The sequence below is a fragment of the Macaca nemestrina genome, chromosome 2, assembly GCF_043159975.1.
Source record: "Macaca nemestrina isolate mMacNem1 chromosome 2, mMacNem.hap1, whole genome shotgun sequence".
Classification (NCBI taxonomy): domain Eukaryota; kingdom Metazoa; phylum Chordata; class Mammalia; order Primates; family Cercopithecidae; genus Macaca; species Macaca nemestrina.
This window is the reverse complement of record NC_092126.1, coordinates 3,625,374-3,647,024: the sequence shown is the minus strand read 5'-3', so window position 1 is coordinate 3,647,024 and position 21,651 is coordinate 3,625,374. Positions and strand designations below refer to the sequence as shown.

At 50.3% G+C, this 21,651-nt stretch overlaps 2 protein-coding genes across 6 annotated transcripts in view; both read right to left on the bottom strand.

Moving 5' to 3' along the window:
- Positions 1–10,292, bottom strand: part of LOC105470815 (transmembrane protein 44) — a 43,280-nt gene extending 32,988 nt beyond the window's left edge. For 2 of the 5 annotated variants that reach the window (XR_011619506.1, XM_071090630.1), the window contains exons 1-5: positions 10,008–10,289; positions 7,086–7,212; positions 4,239–4,332; positions 1,706–1,872; positions 1,407–1,493 (exon numbers count right to left, since the gene is read on the bottom strand). Coding sequence is in view for 4 of the 5 variants with exons in the window: in XM_071090630.1 (XP_070946731.1) it covers positions 1,407–1,493; positions 1,706–1,872; positions 4,239–4,332; positions 7,086–7,212; positions 10,008–10,144 (612 nt within the window). In the remaining variant the exon portion in view is untranslated. Of the gene's footprint in view, positions 1–1,406; positions 1,494–1,705; positions 1,873–4,238; positions 4,333–7,085; positions 7,213–10,007 lie in introns of all 5 variants that reach the window. The other 3 variants (XM_071090628.1, XM_071090631.1, XM_071090627.1) reach the window with 3 other exon arrangements.
- Positions 10,293–13,971: 3,679 nt separating this feature from the next.
- LOC105470809 (large 60S subunit nuclear export GTPase 1) overlaps positions 13,972–21,651 on the bottom strand; it is a 28,572-nt gene continuing 20,892 nt past the window's right edge. The window contains exons 12-14 of the mRNA XM_011723072.2: positions 20,968–21,047; positions 17,360–17,533; positions 13,972–15,419 (exon numbers count right to left, since the gene is read on the bottom strand). Of these exons, the coding sequence (XP_011721374.2) occupies positions 15,240–15,419; positions 17,360–17,533; positions 20,968–21,047 (434 nt within the window). The 3' untranslated portion in view covers positions 13,972–15,239. The remainder of the gene's footprint in view (positions 15,420–17,359; positions 17,534–20,967; positions 21,048–21,651) is intronic.

Sequence of the window (21,651 nt, the reverse complement as noted above, 5' to 3'; positions counted from 1 at the left end):
TTCTCCCTGCCTCAGCCTCCAGAGTAGCTGGGATTACACGCACCCGCCACCACGCCTGGCTAATTTTTGTACTTTTAATAGAGACGGGGTTTCACCATGCTGGTCAGGCTGGTCTTGAATTCCTGACCTCAGGTGATCCGCCGGCCTCGGCCCCTCAAAGTGCTGGGATTACAGGCATGAGCCACCGCGCCCAGCTGATTCTTTTTAGACTAAATGGGCCTATGACATGTCATGGTGCTGGGTTTACCCACTGTTCCGTCAGTGAGACAGGAACAGTTGTCTCAGAGTCGTCTGCACAGAAGATCTGGCAGAGCAGCCGTCACACGTCCACAGTGTCTCGCCGTTTCTCAGGCGCTTTCACGCATGGGGGCTTTTCCTGTGCGGTCTCCTCTGCCGATGGCCTTTCCCTAGCCTGTGTCCTCAAATTCACGTTCCCTCCTGAGGCAACGTGACGTCTCCCCCCACCCCACAGTCTGGCAGTGTAAACAGTCTTCACCCTTGCTCATTTGAAGGGCGTAGGAGCCTTCTCTCTCTCTCTCTGACACCCCCAAACATTTGTTTCTATCTTTCTTGGAGCGTTAGGAGATGCTGCTTCACATCCCTGTGTCTTCCATGAGACTGTGAGCTCCCGGAGGGCAAGCGCTCGCCCCTGCTCACACCTTATCCCCCACAAGACTGGCTGACACAGGGCCTCCCTCAATGTGGATGCCTGGAGAATGCCTGCCAATAAGACACTCTTTTTTTTTGAGATGGAGTTTTGCTCTTGTTGCCCAGGCTGGAGTGCAATGGCATGATCTCGGCTCACTGCAACCTCTGCCTCCTGGGTTCAAGCGATTCTCCTGCCTCAGCCTCCAGAGTAGCTGGGATTACAAGCACACACCACCATGCCTGGCTAATTTTTGTATTTTAGTAGAGACAGGGTTTCACCGTGTTGGCCAGGCTGGTCTCAAACTCCTGACCTCAAGTGATCTGCCCACCTCGGCCTCCCAAAGTGCTGGGATTACAGGCGTGAGCCACTGCGCCCGGCCTAAGACACTCTTGATCTACACAGAACCTCATACCTGACTGCCTGGAGTCTCTCCAATCTCATTCTCTCATGGGTTTAGCCAGCCTCAGGGGCTTTTTCCTCACAGCCTGCTTTTCATGTGCTATAGGAAATGGGAAAGAACCCACGGGTTTTCCCCGAGAGGCTCCCGCCATCCTCAGGACGCCCTGGGCTGGCTGCCCCTCTCCACACACATCCCCTCCTTGCTGCCATACACACCAACGCTCTTCAGAAAAAGCTGAGTCCACGTGCATGCACACACAGTGACACCACAATCCCGTCCCATGACCCTCTCAGGATGCTCCCAGATGCCCCAAGGCCTGCCATGTGACCCACAGTCCCAGCCCCACCCCAGCCTCACAATTCTGGAGAGAGGGGGGATCCGAGAAGCCCAGGAGCCAAAGGCGGCAATGCTACCCAGCAGGTAGCCGAGAATCTCAGTATTTTCCTGCAAGAACAGGTGATCCACCATTAGCACTCTGCAGACTGTCCATGTGCCCCAAGAAACAGACAAAGCTCAGGATTCCTTTTCTGCTTTCAGAGGTTTCTTCCAACAAAGGAAGGCTTAACCCCACTCCCCCAGCCCCCGCGTCATCCCACCCCAGGCATTTGGCAGGACATGCAGTACCCCGAGTCCTCCCCAGGGTGGCCCAGCCTCACCTGCAGCAGGCTCGCCAGCAGCCTCCGCTGTGGCCCCCGGATGGTGGCTGAAGCCTTTGGGGCAGCAACCCAGAGAGCCCAGCACGGGCCCAGGCTCAGCGGCAGGGCCAGGGCAAACACACTGGCCCTGAGCTGCCGCCTCCTCTTCCTCTCTCGGGCTTCCCGATCTGCAGTAGACAACAAAATCCCACAGGGCTCCTGGAACCTAGACCTTGTCAGATAGCTGCGTGGGAAGAACTGGTGTCAGCTCCCCACACAACGCCAAAACGGGTTCCCAAGTTATTCTGCAGGCCGGCTCCTCCCCACCCTTCAGGGCCCTGTAGTTGTGCCACCTCTTCAAGCAGCCTTTCCTCTCCACCACCGATTGCACACCCCACCCCCATAACGTGCTGTTCTCCTTCCTTAGGCAGATGACATTATCTTCTCTCACATGCATCTGCATGTAGACAGCAGTGCCTCTTCTGGACTAGAGCTCCTAAGGATAAGGCACCATCCCCTGGTGGTTTCTCCAACCTCCGCAGAGCAGAACTGGTGCGAGCACGGTAAAAGCATCGACCAGTGAATCAGTGGTGGCACCAGCGGGAACTGTGCGCAGGACAAACAGCAATGAGCAGTGTCTTTGTCCTTGAAATATAAGATAGGCACTCCTCTGAGCAATTCTCTTTATTTTTTCTTTTAGAGATGAGGTCTCACTAGGTTGCCCAGGCTGGACTTGAACTCCTGGGCTCAAGCGATCTCCACGTCGGCCTCATGAGTGGCTGGGATTTCAGGTGTAAGCCACTGCCCAGCTCTCTCCTGAGAAACTCTAAAAAGAGCGTTTCTCTTCTGGGCAGCAGTGAGCCGCTGAGGGCGTGCTACACTACACACTGACGCAGCATCCCCTTGGGTTTACTGATTTATTTTCGAGACAGGGTCTCGCTCTGTCACCCAGGCTGGAGTGCAGTGGTGCAATCACCGTGCACTGCAGCCTCCACCTCCTGGACTCAAGTGATCCTCCCACCTCAGCTTCCCAAGGAGCTGGGACCACAGGCATGTACCATCACGCCCAGCTGCTTTTTAAAATGTTTGTGGAGATAGGGTCTTGCTATGTCGCCCAGGCTCGCCTCAAACTTTTGGCCTCAAGCAATCTTCCCAACTCAGCCTCCCAAAGTGCTGGGATTACAGGTGTGAGCCACGGCACCACGTGGTTCATCCCCTTTTTTTTTTTGAGACGGTGTTTTGCTCTTGTCTCCCACATTGGAGTGCAGTGGTGCAGTCTGCAACCTCCAGTTCCCGGGTTTACATGATTCTCCTGCCTCAGCCTCCCAAGTAGCTGGGATCACAGGTGCATGCCACCACGTCCAGCTAAGTTTTGTATTTTTTTAGTAGGGACAGGGTTTCACCATGTTGGCCAGACTGGTCTTGAACTCCTGACCTCAAAATGATCTGCCTGTCTTGGCTTCCCAAAGCACTGGGATTACAGGGGTGAGCCACCACACCCGGTCCCTCATCCCCTTTTTGAACAAGGGCCCAAGCACACGGCTGACCCTTCTCAAGAAGCCCCAGCCACAGATACCTGGGGCCACTCACCCTGGCCCAGCCATTTCCAACCCCTGCTGTGCCTGCTGTGCCCCATGCCCATTCCTGCCACCCACTTCCAGTAGCTGTGAAGCTTCGCCTGACCACCCCAAACCTGCACGCTAAGCTATCACTATTCATGCCCAAGCGCTGCTCCACGCCTCCTCCTAGCCTTTGCCCATGCTGCTGTGTGCCTGGAGTGCCCTGCCTGTGGCCCCAGCTCTAGTGCCCCGTGCTTCCTTGACACTGGCAGCCCTTCCCTCCCTCTGGCTGCCCACAGTGTGCACACACCAGCTGGCAGCCCTAACGCAGGGCGACAAAAGCAAAACTCCACCTCAAAAAAAAAAAAAAAAAAAAAAAGAGGGATGAACCACGTGGTGCCGTGGCTCATGCCTGTAATCCCAGCACTTTGGGAGGCTGAGTTGGGAAGATTGCTTGAGGCCAAAAGTTTGAGGCCAGTCTGGGCGACATAGCAAGACCTTATCTCTACAAACATTTAAAAAAGTAGCTGGCAGCCTAAAAGAAGGATCCTCTCCTTCTTTTTTTTTTGGGGGGGGGGTGTTATTTTTGTTTTTTTTGAGACGGAGTCTTGCTCTGTCACCCCGGTTGGAGTGCAGTGGTGCGATCTCGGCTCACTGCAACCTCTGCCTCCCGGGTTGAAGCGATTCTCCTGCCTCAGGTTCCTGAGTAGCTGGGACTACAGGCGCCCGCCACCACGCCCGGCTAATTTTTCTATTTTTAGTAGAGACAGGGGTTTCACCATGTTGGCCAGGATGGTCTCGATCTCCTGACCTCGTGATCTGCCCACCTCAGCCTCCCACAGTGCTGGGATTACAGGCGTGAGCCACCGCGCCTGGCCCTTCTCCTTTGTTTGTGCCTGGCTGGGACCCACTCAGGGAGTGATAAGGGGTAGGCATTCAGCATGCTGATGCATGAATGGGTGAATAGAGACAGGAAAAGACAGCCACACACTCACCTGAATTAGACTTGAATTTGGATCCACAGACTGGGAAGAGAATGAACATAAAGTTCACTAAGTCAACAGCTGCTAGGTAGGCACCAGTGAAAACCTGGGAGCAAACGGGAACAGAGTCTTGGCATTCAAGCATCTTTTCTCAGCCCCTACAGCGTCTGTCATCCGGGACCCTGTATCACGTGGGTTACACTGATGTGGTGCCTCCACGTGTATTCCTCCAGGGACACCTCCCGCCAACCCCGGAAAAGTCCATTATCACCTCCACTTGGCTGATGAGGAGATGAGGTGTTTATATGACCGAACCCAAGGTAGGCAGATGCCCACCAGTAGGGTTGGGATAAGAGCCCAGCCCCCCAGCTCTATTCCACACACGTCCCACTGCATGAGGCAGTCTCTGCTGTGTACCTTTGGCCCACTGAGCTTCTCTGGCCCTCAGTTTCCTCATCTGCAAAACAAGCATACTAACGGTGCCTCCGTCAAAGACTGTCAGGAGGGCTACTTGAGACAGTACATGGGCAGTGTTTAGACCAGTGTCTGGGGAAAGCAAACCACCTCTAAAGGCACCAGCTACTCTGACAGTAGAGTCGGCGGTGAAGAACTTGCATTGTGGAGTTTGAATCTCGGAATCCTGGCACTGCTACTTACTAGATGGGTGACCCTTAACCTCTCTATGCTTCAGTCTCCACATCTGTAGAACAGAAATAATGAGGACACTCACGTCATAGGATGCTGGTATTCCAGGAGTCAATACCAAAAGGTCTGTAGTGCCAAGTATGTAGTTGAGTTTTTAATAAATATTATTATTGGACTTGAGCTGGGACCTATCGTATTCTTTTTTTTTTGAGATGAAGTCTTGCTGTTGTCCAGGCTGGAGTGCAGTGGCATGATCTCAGCTTACTGCAACCTCTGCCTCTGGGGTTCAAACGATTCTCCTGCCTCAGCCTCCTGAGTAGATGGGATTACAGGCGTGCGCCACCATGCCCAGCTAGGTTTCTCCATGTTGGTCAGGCTGGTCTCCTGACCTCAGGCGATCTGCCCGCCTCACCCTCCCAAAGCGCTGGGAGTGCAGGTGTGAGCCACGGCGCGCGGCTGGCCCTATTGTATTCTATTAGCTAATGAGAATGGGCATCCAAAATGAAAGGTGATTTGCTTTTGAGACAACACTGCTCGAAGCAGGGTCTAGAACGCTCCAAATCTGTGCTCTGCCTACTGAGCTGCCTTCCTTCATTTCTACCTGGATGGGCATAAGGCCAAGACCAATCCCATGAGGTGCCTCCACAGGGGGCACAACAGGTTTTCTGGGGGATATGTGTTTTGGGATAGGAGCCTTCCACACAGGCTTGTTTGAGGGCCTGGGCTTTTAGGAAACTTGAAACTACTTCTCACTTGCCCCAAAGCCTACACCACTACCTGGATTAAAGCTGTAAATTACTATTTATTGAGCACCTACTAGGTGCCAGGTGCTGTTTTAAGTGATGGGGATACAGCAGTGAACAAATCCTCGCCCTTGTAGAGCTGACATTCTTTTTTTTTTTTTTTTTTGAGACGGAGTCTTGCTCTGTCGCCCAGGCTGGAGTGCTGTGGCTGGATCTCGGCTCACTGCAAGCTCCGCCTCCCAGGTTCACGCCATTCTCCTGCCTCAGCCTCCCGGGTAGCTGGGACTACAGGCGCCCGCCACCTCGCCCGGCTAGTTTTTTGTATTTTTTAGTAGAGACGGGGTTTCACCGTGTTAGCCAGGATGGTCTCGATCTCCTGACCTCGTGATCCGCCCGTCTCGGCCTCCCAAAGTGCTGGGATTACAGGCTTGAGCCACCGCGCCCGGCCCGTAGAGCTGACATTCTAATGGGAGTTCACATACAAGAAGTAATAAACAGGTCAGGCGCGGTGGCTCAGGCCTGTAATCCTAGCACGTTGGGAGGCCAAGGCAGGCAGATTGTCCTGAGCCCAGGAGTTCGAGACCAACCTGGGCAACATGGTGAAACCCCATCTCTATTAAAAATACAAAAAATTAGCTGGGTGTGGTGGCGCATGCCTGTAATCCCAGTTACTCGGGAGGCTGAGGCAGGAGAATTGCTTGAACCCAGGAGATGGAGGCTGCAGTGAGCCAAGACCACACCATTGCATTCCAGCCTGGGTGACAGAGCAAGATTCTGTCTCAAGAAAAAAAAAAAGGAATACACATAGGTAAAGTATATAGTGTATTAGGGATTAAGCTATAGAAAAAAAACAGATTAGAATAAGGGAATCCAGAACACTGGTACGAGAGGTGGGTCACCATTATAAGCAGGGGAGGTCTTATTGAGAAGGTGACTTTTTTTTTGCTTGTTTGTTTTTTGAGACAGAGTCTCGCTCTGTCGCCCAGGCCATAGTGCAGTGGGGTGATCTCGGCTCACTGCAACCTCTGCCTCCCAGGTTCAAGTGATTCTCCCTGCCTCAGCCTCCCAAGTAGCTGGGATTATAGGCGTGCACCACATCTGGCTAATTTTTGTATTTTTAGTAGAGACGGGGTTTCACCATGTTGGCCAGGCTGGTCTCAAACTCCTGACCTCAGGTGATTCACCTGCCTCAGCCTCCCAAAGTGCTGGGATTACAGTGTGAGCCACCGCTCCCGGCTAGGAGAAGTGACTTTTGAGCAAAGACTTGAAGGACTAAGCAGGGAGCCAAGTAGATATCGGGAACAAGAGCCTCTGAGGGGGGCAGAAAGAACAGCAAGGCACAGGCTCTGAGGTGACACTGTGCTATGCATGTTGAAGCAACAAGACAGAAGCCACGACGCTGCAGCAGAGAGAAAGGCCAGGCCTCTCTTAGTGCTGGCCCAAGCCACTGTCAGCTGTCGGCCCCACATACCTGGATTGTGAGCTGTCTGGCGAGAACAGCCCCGACGGTGTCACATAGACTGGTCAGGAGGCAGCACGCAGCACACAGCGCCGACTGGTCCTGTCTGGATTTCTTTGCACATCTCAGATAGAGAAGCCTGGGGTGACAGGGGTGTGGACAGAACACAGGAACCGTGAGTTTGGACCCAAACTCGTGCATCTGAAAAGGGAACTGTGACCCTGCACCCTCAGGGGATGCTTTCTCCCCAGGGTATTTGGCAGGTGTTTTTGAACTCAGTTTATAGATGGGAAACAATCAGAAGACTCCAGAACCACCTGTCCAGACACCCATGGCAGGAGCTAGACCTCATGAGATGTGAAGACACCGCCTCTTTGAATGAAAAGGAATTACTTTCCGACTCCAAATCAGGATGGCTCCGTTTGATGACCCCCAACTTAGCGCTGAAAAAGTAGCCATCGTGTTTTATTTTTTGAAAAGGAAACAGGAGGGTTATAAAAGTAACTCAGGCTGGGTGCGGTGGCTCACACCTGCACTCTGGGAGGCCGAGGCAGGAGGATCATCTGAGGTCAGGAGTTCTAGACCATCCTGGCCAACATGGTGAAACCCTGTCTCTGCTAAAAATACAAAAATTAGCCGGGTGTGGTGGTGAGAGCCTATAACCCCAGCTACTCGGGAAGCTGAGGCAGGAGAATTGCTTGAACCCAGAAGGTGGAGGCTGTAGTGAGCCGAGATCGTGCCATTGTACTCCCGCCTGGGCGACAAAGCGAGACTCCATCTCAAAAAAAAAAAAAAAAAAAAAAGGTAACCCAACCACTGCAGACAACTGCCGAGCAGAGTTAATTGCCTAATTAAAAAGACAACTTGTTTCTCTGAAATAAATTAAAGTGAAATTCTTCTAAACCATCTGTGAGGTGGGGCAGCCTGGCTTCTGCTGGCCTATGTCCACGTTCTTTACACAGAGTCCTTTTGGCACTTTGGGCTGTCCCTCCCTTAGTGCCCCCACTGTCGCTTCTCCCCTTACAGCCCCTCCCCAGTCCATATCTACGGAGAAGATGCACGGAAGGGCAGGAAGGGGCTGGCCGTTTCTATCAGCGTCACTGGTAGGGCCTCTGAAACATGTCGTACATGCCTCCTTGCTACATTTTGCTGGAGACACTGAGGCAGGGCAGCAGCTCCGGCTTCACTGCCGTTCACCGGAGGATGGCACTTATTCCACATCCTTAGAACTGTTTGGCGGATTCTGAGCGCCTGTCCTTGGGAATGGTGGATGAGGACAGAAGCCTGGCTTTCTAGACATTTCCTGACCTGCTGGCCCAAGCCTGAAGCTCACAGTGGCAACATCAACTTTAATCTGGGCCCTGGGATCCTAAAACCAATTCATGACCAAGGAGTGAAGATTCTTAAGTTGGAGACTCCCAGAGGCGGACCCAAATTAGAAATAATTTATATCAACCCTCCCATTTGGGAGGACAAAACAGAGGCGCCTGGTGAGAAGCTGAGTTAATGGTGGTTTTCTGACTTCCCACGCAGGGCCTTTGCTCCGCGCCCTGTTCTCAGCCACTTCCCCAGCTCCTGGGGCTAGGGTACCAGCTGACCTTAACCCAGCCCACACACAGCTCCGAACACACATTCTCCAAAGAGAAAGGGGAGCGGGGAGATTCAGGGATGGCAAGGCCCTGAAAACAAATGGGTATGTCCAGATCCAGGCAGTGTGAGAAGCAGAGGCTCGCTCTTAACCCCCGCAAGGTTGGCAAAGTGCCTAACAGTGCTGGTCTGAGGACGGCTGTGAGGAACAAATGGCTAATGCGTGTCCAGTGCCTTGTTAGTTTCCAGCCTCTGATCTGGACAGTTTAATCTCTTTTACCAGCCTGCCCCTTTTCACTGGGATCTGGGGTTTTGGTTCTTTCTTTTCGCTCAGACAAGTTATTTAACCTCTCAGAACCTCAGGGCTCACTACTGAAAGTGGGGGTAACAGTACCTACCTCCTGGTGCTGATATTCTGAGGCAGGCATTGAAAGAGTTAATGAATGCAACACTGGGCCCACAGTAAATATACTAGGCGTCTTTTTATTTGTATTCCAGTCACTGGGTAGTGGGGCTGCAGAGTCTCTGCAATACGACCAAATGCCTTAGGAGAATATCCACTGAGCGCCTACGGGGAGACAGTTCTAACTTCTCCCAGGGGTGCTGGTCTCCCAGGGGTGCTGGTCCTTTCTCCCCTGCCAGGGAATGCTTGAGCGGCACCATCCTGGGCACTGCTAGTGGATTTCCATGCCTAGGACAGAGCGGCTGAGGACCTGGAGATTCACTCTTAGAACTTAGGCTACGGTGGGCATCTGGACAAGCCAGTCCAGGTGCTGGACAGACCAGGGCAAAGACAGGCCAGCTGGATCATCATTACGCCCGTTCCCGCCTAGAAGGACTTTGGGTAAACTGAGGCCAGAAACATCAAGGGACTTGCCAAGGTCCCTTAAGAGTTGGTGATCTAGCTGGAGCAATACAAATGATGTTTAATGAGCATTTACTAAGTGCTTTAACGGTACCGATTCATTGAATCCTCCCCCATCCTATGAGGTATTATCCATCACCAGTCATGGGAGGCCCAGAGAGGTTCTGGAGCTTGCCCAGGTCACACCGCGAGTCAATGGGGGAAGGGGTGACAACAGCATTCATGCTCGCGGTGTCCTGGGGCCCCATCCGCTGCACCACCCAGCCTCCTCCCTTTGGCTTTCAGCCCAGCTTCCCTGTGCGTGGGATCTGGAAAGAAGTATCCCACTTCAGTCTACACAGCAATGTTCCATTGGATCCTATCACTCAGCCATCTCCTTCATCCCCCTTTTCCACCCCCTCGTCTAGGTTTCCGAGAGGGAGTAGCAGGGGCGTGGCGCCCGTTTCCCCTCCCGACAGCCCCCAGACCCCCGGCCCCATTACAGCACGTGGGCGGCGATCCAGCAGGAGGCGGCGCAGATCCACAGGCCGAAGGAGATGCAGACGCGGTGGCGGGCGAAGCAGCGGTCCAGGTAGTCCCAGTCCCAGAGCGCGGGCGCGGGGCTGGGCGCCTCCCCCATGGCGCGGCTGGGCGCTCTCCGCGGGGCCGGTGACCTGGGCGCAGCCTCCCTCGCCGCGGGCAGCCCCGAGCGCCGCCTTCTCTGGGTTCCTTTCCGCCGCGGCGGCTCCGGCTGAGCGCACCGACCGCGGGCAGAGAAAAGCGCGCTCCCGGGCGCGGGCGGCGGCGGCGAAGGCGCCGGAGAAAAGTTTCCGGGACCGCGCGCTCCCCACCCCTTGCGCTATTGTCGGGGGTCGGCGGGGCGGAGGCCGCCCCCCAGCGGCGGGAGCTGGGAGCTTCCCGGGCACAAAGACGGCGGCCCCCGCCCCCCGGCCCGCGGCGGCGCCCGCTCCCCGCCGACCTCTTCGCGGTCACCCACCTCCAACATCCTGGCCGGAGCGGGGCGGGCGGCTGGGCTCGTGGAGGGCCGAGTCCCTGCCGGTCGCTGTAAGGCACGGCGTCCCTTCCTGCATATTCCGCACATTTCCTGAGCCATCAGCAATTAGTTGCGCTGCTGAAGCCCATGGGTGCTGGGATCCCAAGGTGAAGGGGGCCTGGTCCTGATCCCGGACAGGGCGCAGTAAAAAGGGGGGGCGGGGTGCAAGGCCAGGAAGGAGGAAACAAACGTGCTGGAGAACAAATACCCCCACATCTGCGTCTCACTCTCCTTTCTGAAGCTGTCAGTGGCACCCTCCGCCCCCAGGCAGTCGCCCAAGCCCGGCTTCTGGTGTCATCCTAACCCACAGCCCTGGCAGCCAAGGAGCTTTTCTCTGGAACCGGCCGCCGCCTGTCCAGCCACACGCCTCACAGTTCAAGCACACAGGGCTGTTTTTCTTGAGAGCAAACTATCATTGTAATTTTTAAATCTCCTCATTGATCTTAGTAACTTTGTTTAAAGCAAGACATGACTTGAAAAAAATATTTCTACAGAAGGTGCAGATTTGAGAAAAAATCATTTTAATTAAAAAAAAACTACAAAACTGCAGCTTTATTGAGATATTATTTATATGCCATAAACATAATCTTTTTTTTTTTTTTTTTGAGACAGAGTCTCACTGTGTTGCCCAGGCTGGAGTGCAATGGCCGGTCTTGGCTCATTGCAACCTTCACCTCCCAGGTTCAAGCAATTCTCCTGCCTCAACCTCCCAAGTAGCTGGGACTACAGGCACGTGCCACCACACCTGACTACTTTTTGTGTTTTTAGTAGAGATGGGGTTTTATCATGTTGGCCAAGCCGGTCTTGAACTCCTGACCTCATGATCCACCCGCCTCAGCCTCTTAAAGTGATTACAGGCGTGAGTCACACTATGTCCAGCCAACATAGTCCTTTTAAAATGTACAATTCTGGCCAGGCATGGTGGCTCACACCTGTAGTCCCTGCACTTTGGGAGGCTGAGGTGGGCGGATCACTTGAGGTCAGGAGTTTAAGACTGGCCTGGCCAACATGGTGAAACCTCATCTCTACTAAAAATAAAAAAGTTAGCCAGGCATGGTGGCGCGTGCCTGTAATTCCAGCTACTACAGGAGAATCGCTTGAACCCGGGAGGTGGAGATTGCTGTGAGCTGAGATGGCGCCACTGCACTCCAGCCTGGGTGACAGAGCAAGACTCCATCTCAAAACAAAACAAAAAATAAAACGTACAATTCAGCAGTTTTTAGTGTATGCATAGCGTTGTGCAACCAACATCATTATCTACTTTTAGAACATTTTCATCACCCCCACCTGAAAATAAACCCTGCCCACCGGCAGTTACTCTCCACTCCCCTCAACACTCCCAGCCCAGGAATCGCAAATCTACCTTCTGTCTCTATGGATTTGCCCATTTTGGATATTCCACATCAGTGCAATCATCCACTATGTGACCTTTCTGTGACTTTCACTTCGCATGTTTTCAAGGTTCCTTCATGTTGCTGCATGTATCAGTACTTCATTCCTGCTTATGGCTCATAATACATTGTATGAGTATTTTTATACCACATGTCGTTTATCCATTCATCAGTTGGACATCTGGGTTGCTTTGACCTTTGGGCTATTATGAATAATGCTGCTCTGAACATTTGTATACAGTTTTTGTGTGGACATGGGTTTCATGTTCTCTTGGGTATATACCTAGGAGTGTCCTTGCTGGGGTCTATGGTAACTGTGTTTAACGTTTTGAGGAATTGCCAGACTATTTTCCAAAGTGGCTACACTATTTTAGTGGTACATTGTGTTTTCAAAGTTAAGATTTGGCCTGGTAAGGAGGCTCATGCCTGTAATCCTAGTACTCTGGGAGGCCAAAGTGGGAGGATCAGTGGAGCCCAGGAGTTGGAGACCAGCCTAGACAACATAGGGACCCCTATGTTTTTGAGACCCTAGTCTCTCAAAACAAAACAAAGTTGTAACCACTCAGGAGAAATTAAACCTAATCACTAATTTGATGATATTAGAATAGTGCAAAAGTAATTGTGGTTTTGGCTATCAAAAGTACTTTGGTGCAGGCCAGAAGCAGTGGCTGACGCCTGTAATCCCAGCACTTTGGGAGGCTGAGGCGGGTGGATCACCTGAGGTCAGGAGTTCCAGACCAGCCTGGGCAACATGAAACCCTGTCTCTACTAAAAATACAAAAATCTGCCAGGTGTGGTGCCAGGCACCTATAATCCCAGCTACTTGGGAGGCAGAGGCAAGAGAATCTCTTGCACCTAGGAGGCAGAGGTTGCAGTGAGCCGAGATCACGTCACTGCACTCCAGCCTGGGCAACAGAGCAAGACTCTGTCTCAAAAAAACAAAAAACAAAAAACAAATAAAAGTACTTTGGTGCAAAAGTAATTGCGGTTTTGGCCATTAAAAGTAAGCTACTTTTTTTTGGCCATTAAAAAGTAGAGACAGGGTTTCATCATGTTGGCCAGGCTGGTCTTGAACTCCTGACCGCAAGTGATCCACCCACCTCGGCCTCCCAAAGTGCTAGGATTACAGGTGTAAGCCACCATGCCTGGCCAGATATGCTGATTTTTAAACAAGCCATAAAAATATGACATGCACTACAGTAGGGGCATGTTTAAAGTACATTGACGACACCCCGCATTGTGGGCGGGCGTGTGTGGGGGAAGGTTTTCAATAAATAACGCTGGAGAATGTTTGCTTTTGGCAACAAGGCCATGGCCGCAGCTCTGCAGAGGCCCTTGGAAGCGGCAAGAGATGGTATAGGGAGAAAGGCAAATAGCAGAGGCAGGGCAGCACCCACAGCAGGGAGGTGAGACGGTCAGCGTTCAGTCGCGAGGGAGTCGGGACTTCATCCTGCAGCGAACACTGTGGACGGTATCTTCTAACCACCTCCCTCCGGGTCATCAGAACCCTGCCCAGTTCTCCCTGTACTTTCCACAGGGCTCTGCACGTGGTCGGCCCTCAGGAAATGAATCAGTTCCTTAACCAGGCTCCTCAGAGGTCCAGCAGCTTCCCAGGAGCTAAAGATAATGTTTTTGGCCATGGTTCAGAGTTAGCCAAAAAGAAAAACTAACAAGAGGACCAGAGCACTTGTCCTCCTGGACGCTAGGCAGTGATGTGACTGCTCAAAGGCATTTCCTGTTGGCAGAGGTGGCAGGACCTCAGGCACCGTCCTTCTGAAGGAAGGGCTGCAGCGGCCCGGGCGGCCCTACGGGAGTGGGCAGCCAATGGTGACCGTAAATCCCAGCCACCTGGGGGAGACAGGCCAGCAGCTCAACAGCTTTCTCTTCTGGGAGGGCACGTTGCTTGAATCCGGGAGAGGGAGGTTCTAGTGAGACGAGATCACACGACTGCACTCCAGCCTGGGCGACAGAGTGAGACTCCGTCTCAGAAAAAAAGAAAAACAGAAATACCAGAGACGGTAATTTATAAAGATGAGATGTTTAATTGGCTCGCTGTCCTATAGATTGTATAGGAAGCACAGCAGCTTTTACTTCTAGGGAGACCTCAGGAAACTCACAATCATGTTAGAAGGCGAAGGAGAAGCAGGCACATCTTATATGGCCAGAGCAGGAGGGAGACAGAGGGGAGGTGCCACACACTTCAAAGCAATCAGATGTGACGAAGACTCAGTATCACGGAGAACAGCACCGAGGGGGTGGTGCTAAACCATTTGTGAGGACTCTGCCCCAAAATCCAATCACCTCCCACCAGGCCCCACCTCCCACCAGGGGGGGCTTACATTTCCACATGAGACTTAGGGAAGACACAGATCCAAACCCTATCAAGAGTGCTTTCGTGCTTTTGATTATATTTTGTAACTATGTTATTTACATTCCATACAATTCACCAATGTAAAGTGTGTAATTCAATGGTCTTAAGCATATTCACAGAGTTGTGTGACCATTGCTACAATCAATTTTAGGACATTTTTATCACTGCAAAAGGAAGGCCTCAATCTTCCCATTCCTCCCATCCCTAAGCAACCACGAGTCTACTTTCTCTATATGGAGATTTGCTTATTCTGGACATTTTAAATAAGTGGAATAGCCAGAGAAGATGGGGGCTAGGTAGTAAATACCGCAGCTTCCCTGTCACCCGGTGAGTACATTCTACATGTTCCTCAGTGGAAGTGAGCCCCCGCTGCGCACTAACCGAACCCAAGTCCCTTGTTTAGAGTTGGAGGAACCCAACTAGGACACTCACAATGGGGAGTTTCTGTTTCACCTTTGTCCCAAATGTGTCTCATGAACCATCCCTTACAATTCTTTTTCTTGTGATATAGTCTCACTCTGTCACCCAGGCTGGAGTGCAGTGGCGCGATCTCCGTTCACTGCAAACTCTGCCTCCCAGGTTCAAGCGATTCTCCTGCCTCAGCCTCCCGAGTAGATGGGATTACAGGTGCCTGCCACCACGCCCGGCTAATTGTTTTGTATTTGTAGTACAGATGGGGTTTCACCGTGTTGGTGCATGAGCCACTGCGCCTGGCCAGGAGGAGGTTTCCAGGGCTCCCAGATGATTCCTTGTCGTCAGAGCTGGTGTTTCCAGGAGGCCCTTGGTCTTGACACGGAGACTGCTGGGTGCAGCTGTGCCCGCAAGAGCAGGGCCCGTTCCACAGTGCCAGTGTCTTGCGACAGTTCCACAGGCAACAGGCCGCTTCTGCTCTTTTCCATCTGCACAATGCAGCCCAACCTCACAGATCCAGGTGCTTGTAGAGTCTGCGACTTTTTTCTTTTTTATTTCTGTTGCCATGTTTTTTCCAGGGCTTCCCCGCCCCATTCTCAGAGCTCACAGTGGCTGCAGTCACTACACCACTCCCGGGCTTGTAACCCATCACAGCCTGGACTCCTTTGGTCAAAGCCCTCACATTCTCCTAGGAAATAAGAGAAAACATTATCTGAGATGTCAGCAGGCTGTCCTTTAAGGGATATGCACAGTACTGTCAGTGGATCACTTCAAGATAAAAAGGAGTCAGTCACTCAGTAAATTCCTCCCCCCCTCCCTTTCACTGGTCCTCTTTCTCCCACCAGCATTCTGTCTTCATTTCATCTCTTCTCCCTCCTTATTCCCTCATCAACTTTGTTTAGTCTCATACTTTCAAATGCCATCTACAACTAGACTCAATACCAGCTGTTTTCTGGAAATTTGTCTTAATATAAAAACTAAACCTGCTTCAACCACATTAGAAATGGACTCTAAACAAGTTTTAAGTTTACTTAGTAAAAAAAAATTAGTACACTATGATTTGCAAGTTACTTATAATAGTAAAATATTACTCTAGAGGCTACGGTTGAGACATATGAATTATATTGAAATTATGACAAGTTTTCAGCCTTCTTGTACACAGCCTTTAGAAACCTATAAACATTTAAAATTTCAAATTAAATGTTCTGTATGACAGCTGTAGGCCCAAGAAGAAACTTGTCATCTTTTTGCATATTGGTAAATTTTCTTCCAAATACTGGTACATACCAACTAGGAAATAATTCAAACTAGGAGCTACAAACATCTAAGTTTTGCCCCAGCTTTGCAATTTAAAGCAAGTGCCCTTGGGTAACTCAGTCTCTCCAGCGCCAGTGTCCTCAGGGAACAATATTTGCTTGGCCTGCATCACAGGCTCATCGTGTGAGGCAGCAGATAAAGCATGGGATGAATACAAAAACATTCTCTGGGTACAGCTGATCACCCCCTCCTAACCCCTGTCCTGTTTTCGCTATAGTAGTCACTTAAAAACTTTTAAACTACATTGGGTACAACTATATGATTTACCTCTTTTGCATGTAGATTTGACCTTTAAAATACTGCCTACAAATTGTAGCTGTGACATAAGCAACTAAAGTTATCAATATTTTAAAGTGCAGAAGACATTTTTGAAATCTGTTTCTTTAGCACTTTCTATCACCAAGTGTGTTGGCTCAGAGAAAAGACAACTGACTAAATGGGTGCAAATATTTGTAAATCAATCTGATAAGGGACTGGTATCCAGAATATATAAAGAACTCTTACAACTTCATAACAGACATTTCTCTACAGAAAATATACATGTGCCAATGAGCACAGAAAAAGATGCTCAGCACCACCAGTCATTAGGGAAATACCAAATCAAAACTACAATGCAATACGCTTCCCAGGTATTAGGATGGCTACAATAGAAAAAGACCGGCAATAATAGACATTGACAAGGATGAGGAGAAAATGAGAAACCTCACACATCACGGTGTAACGTAAAACAGCACAGCCACTTTCGGAGAGTCTGGCAATACCTCCAATGTTAAACACGCAGTTACAGTCTGACCCAGCAAGCCCACGCCTAGGTATATACTCAGGAGAAATGAAATCCACGTCGCCACAAAAACTTGTGCACAAGTGTTCATTACACCATTATCCACAGTAGCCAAAAAGTGGAAACAACCCAAATGTCCATCAGATGATAAACAGACACAACGTGGCGCAGCTATACACTACAACGCCATTCGGTAATAAAAAGGAATGGAACACTGACGCATGCACAACATGGATGGATCTCTAAGACACCATGCTAAGTGGAAGAAGCCTGTCACAAAGAGCACACCATATGATTCCAGTCACATGAAACGTCTAGAACGGGTGAATCTATACATAAAGATTGATTATTGGTTGGCAGGGGCTGGGGGGAAAAGGGGAACAGGGAGTAACTGCTAATAAATAAGGTTTCTTTTGGGGGTTATTAAACCCTTTTTGGGGTTATTAAAATGTGTTTATGGCATGTGATACTCAATAAAGCTGTTATAAAGAGTGTTGGATCAGAAGTTTAAGAAAAGTTTTAAAACTTACTTGATGGAAAAAAGTTTTGTCAACGATATTTTCAATCTGCTTTACTTTTTTATTTCTGCCTGGCTGCATTTTTATTTCATCACCATTCGTTTTGTTCTCTGGGAGTCGCTGGTGTTGATGCTGAAAAGTTACAGGATCTCTTCCAGGAGGAGGATGGCAGTACAGCAGCTTACCCTGCAAAGACAGCATGAATGACGACAGTGCATCCTAAGAGCCATCTGTGGCCTCAGAGGAGACATCCCCACCCAGTCACACTCCGATGGAGCTCTCCGCCTTCTGGTTATGTTAGCTGAGTTGAGCTTTGGTCTACTGCAGCTGAAGAGTCCTTTTTCCAACACATCAATGGTCAAAGTGTTCTAAAGACCTAACTCTTCCCATGGTGCCCCAGACTAGGATGAAATTTCTTTCTTCTTTTCTCGTTTGCATTCCCACTTAAGTATTCTTCAGCATACTGATATGGTTATACTTACGGTGAATATTTTCCAAAACAAAACTCAAGACACAACTGGGCAGTTACGACTCACGGTAATGTTGGGGTAGACTGTTACAGTCAGGAGAGTTCGCGGTAATGCCGGGTAGACTGTTAGAGTCAGGAGAGTTCGTGGTAATGCCGGGTAGACTGTTACAGTCAGGAGAGTTCGTGGTAATGCCGGGTAGACTGTTAGAGTCAGGAGAGGTCGCGGTAATACCGGGTAGACTGTTAGAGTCAGGAGAGGTCGCGGTAATGCCGGGTAGATTGTTAGAGTCAGGCGAGTTCGCGGTAATGCCGGGTAGATTGTTAGAGTCAGGAGAGTTCGCGGTAATACCGGGTAGACTATTATAGTCAGGAGAGTTCGCGGTAATGCCGGGTAGACTATTACAGTCAGGAGAGTTCGCGGTAATGCCGGGTAGACTATTATAGTCAGGAGAGTTCGCGGTAATGCCGGGTAGACTGTTAGAGTCAGGAGAGTTCGTGGTAATGCCGGGTAGACTGTTAAGAGTCAGGAGAGTTCGCGGTAATGCCGGGTAGACTGTTAGAGTCAGGAGAGGTCGCGGTAATGCCAGGTAGACTGTTACAGTCAGGAGAGTTCGCGGTAATGCCGGGTAGACTGTTAGAGTCAGGAGAGTTCGCGGTAATGCCGGGTAGACTGTTAGAGTCAGGAGAGTTCGCGGTAATGCCGGGTAGACTGTTAGAGTCAGGAGAGTTCGCGGTAATGCCGGGTAGACTGTTAGAGTCAGGAGAGTTCGCGGTAATGCCAGGTAGACTGTTACAGTCAGGAGAGTTCGCGGTAATGCCGGGTAGACTGTTAGAGTCAGGAGAGTTCGCGGTAATGCCGGGTAGACTGTTAGAGTCAGGAGAGTTCGCGGTAATGCCGGGTAGACTATTACAGTCAGGAGAGTTCGTGGTAAGGCCGGGTAGACTGTTAGAGTCAGGAGAGTTCGCGGTAAGGCCGGGTAGACTATTACAGTCAGGAGAGTTCGCGGTAATGCCGGGTAGACTGTTAGAGTCAGGAGAGTTCGCGGTAAGGCCGGGTAGACTATTATAGTCAGGAGAGTTCGCGGTAATGCCGGGTAGACTGTTAGAGTCAGGAGAGTTCGTGGTAATGCCGGGTAGACTGTTAAGAGTCAGGAGAGTTCGCGGTAATGCCGGGTAGACTGTTAGAGTCAGGAGAGGTCGCGGTAATGCCAGGTAGACTGTTACAGTCAGGAGAGTTCGCGGTAATGCCGGGTAGACTGTTAGAGTCAGGAGAGTTCGCGGTAATGCCGGGTAGACTGTTAGAGTCAGGAGAGTTCGCGGTAATGCCGGGTAGACTGTTAGAGTCAGGAGAGTTCGCGGTAATGCCGGGTAGACTGTTAGAGTCAGGAGAGTTCGCGGTAATGCCAGGTAGACTGTTACAGTCAGGAGAGTTCGCGGTAATGCCGGGTAGACTGTTAGAGTCAGGAGAGTTCGCGGTAATGCCGGGTAGACTGTTAGAGTCAGGAGAGTTCGCGGTAATGCCGGGTAGACTATTACAGTCAGGAGAGTTCGTGGTAAGGCCGGGTAGACTGTTAGAGTCAGGAGAGTTCGCGGTAAGGCCGGGTAGACTATTACAGTCAGGAGAGTTCGCGGTAATGCCGGGTAGACTGTTAGAGTCAGGAGAGTTCATGGTAATGCTGGGTAGACTGTTAGAGTCAGGAGAGTTCGTGGTAATGCCGGGTAGACTGTTACAGTCAGGAGAATTCGTGGTAATGCCGGGTAGACTGTTAGAGTCAGGAGAGTTCGCGGTAATGCCGGGTAGACTGTTAAGAGTCAGGAGAGTTCGCGGTAATGCCGGGTAGACTGTTACAGTCAGGAGAGGTCGCGGTAATACCGGGTAGACTGTTACAGTCAGGAGAGTTCGCGGTAATGCCGGGTAGACTGTTAGAGTCAGGAGAGTTCGCGGTAATGCTGGGTAGACTGTTAGAGTCAGGAGAGTTCGCGGTAATGCCGGGTAGACTGTTAGAGTCAGGAGAGTTCGTGGTAATGCCGGGTAGACTGTTAGAGTCAGGAGAGTTCGTGGTAATGCCGGGTAGACTGTTACAGTCAGGAGAGTTCGTGGTAATGCCGGGTAGACTATTACAGTCAGGAGAGTTCGCGGTAATGCCGGGTAGACTGTTACAGTCAGGAGAGTTCGCGGTAATACCTGGTAGACTATTACAGTCAGGAGAGTTCCTCGACTCCTGTAGGTGGGGTTGCTCACTGGGGGCAAGTCTGCCTCTTTCCATCATAAATGATCTGAAGCCCGTGACAATTTTTACCTCATCTTTACATCCTCCATAGTAAGTGGTAAATGAATACATGACTTATCCATACCAATAGGATGAACTGCTTTCCTCCTGAACTGAAGGCAAAGCCCATATGGTTGCCACTATGCTCCAAGAGCTCCACTGATGTGGTCTTGAGAAGGGGAGGAAATAAAGCCAAACCCTCACAACTGGTTATTAACAGGGCCCTGTAATGTTTATTTGTGGAAAGAAACTTGACAACAATTATCGGGGGCTCATTATGTGCCAGGCATTGAGCTTAGTGCTACACACACACACACACACACACACACACACACACACACGCACAGAGTTTTCATTTATTTCCCATAATAATCTCATGAGATAGGCCCTGTTCATCTCCATTTTACTATGGGGAAACCCCCAAATAGCATGTTCTTATTTGAAAAGGAGACATAATAATCTCAGACTTGTTACGTATTTTTACTGAGAAGACGCATGTAAAACAGAACTATTTCTAGCAGGGTTAGCTTTGAAAAAATGTTAGCTGTTATTATCGTTACTACACAAATACAGAGATAGGCATAGAAACAGCTATACTACGAAGAAGACTGTGACAATAGTTGCAATCATAACAAGCAAAGGGCTGTAGGAGACGAAAAAACCAGATGCATAAATTGGTGATTTTCACTCATAATAGGTGTTCAGAGAGCTCCATCTTTTGTAATCTCTATAATCCATATAATGTTAACTACCCTACATCAAGATCACAACTCCAGTTTCAGTGTATTTACTTTATGATCGAACAAGTTGCCATTCTCTAAGAACACAGACTGGGGAAAAGACGTGTGTATCGGAGAGCATGAGAGGCGGGGTGCACTTACATTGACATAGTCCTTCAGGATGTAGCGTGCAGATCGAGGCTGGTCTGGCTGGCCATGCGCTGTCATGAATCCCCGCATATCTGTGAAGAGAAAATAATTTTGCAAAATCTTAGATGACAGAATATCACAACAAAGACAACTGAGGTGATGTAGCTTCTATTACTAACTATGCATTCTTACTCCTAGCTTTAAAAAAATTAGGTATCATTGTAGAATATATATTGTTTAGCATTAAAAACACTAGATCATCCAGGAGAATATTTACTTATATCTGATATCTTAACAATCACCTACCACCATGCTATGAAAGACAAATTTGATTTCTCTCTACTCCAGTTATTTCTTCTACCTCTTTATTTTTTTGTTGAGACGGAGTCTCGTTCTGTTGCCCAGGCTGGAGTGCAGTGTCACAATCTTGGCTCACTGCAACCTCCACCTCCCGGGTTCAAGCGATTCTGGTGCCTCAGACTCCTGAGGAGCTGGGATTACAGGCACACACCACCATGCCCAGCTAATTTTTGTATTTTTAGTAGAGACGGGGTTTCACCATGTTGGTCAGGCTAGTCTTGATTTCCTGACCTCGGGTGATCTGCCCGCCTCGGCCTCCCAAAGTGCTGGGATTACAGGCATTAAGCCACCACGCCCGGCCTCTTTATTTTAAACATTTATTCATGGAGGCTACCT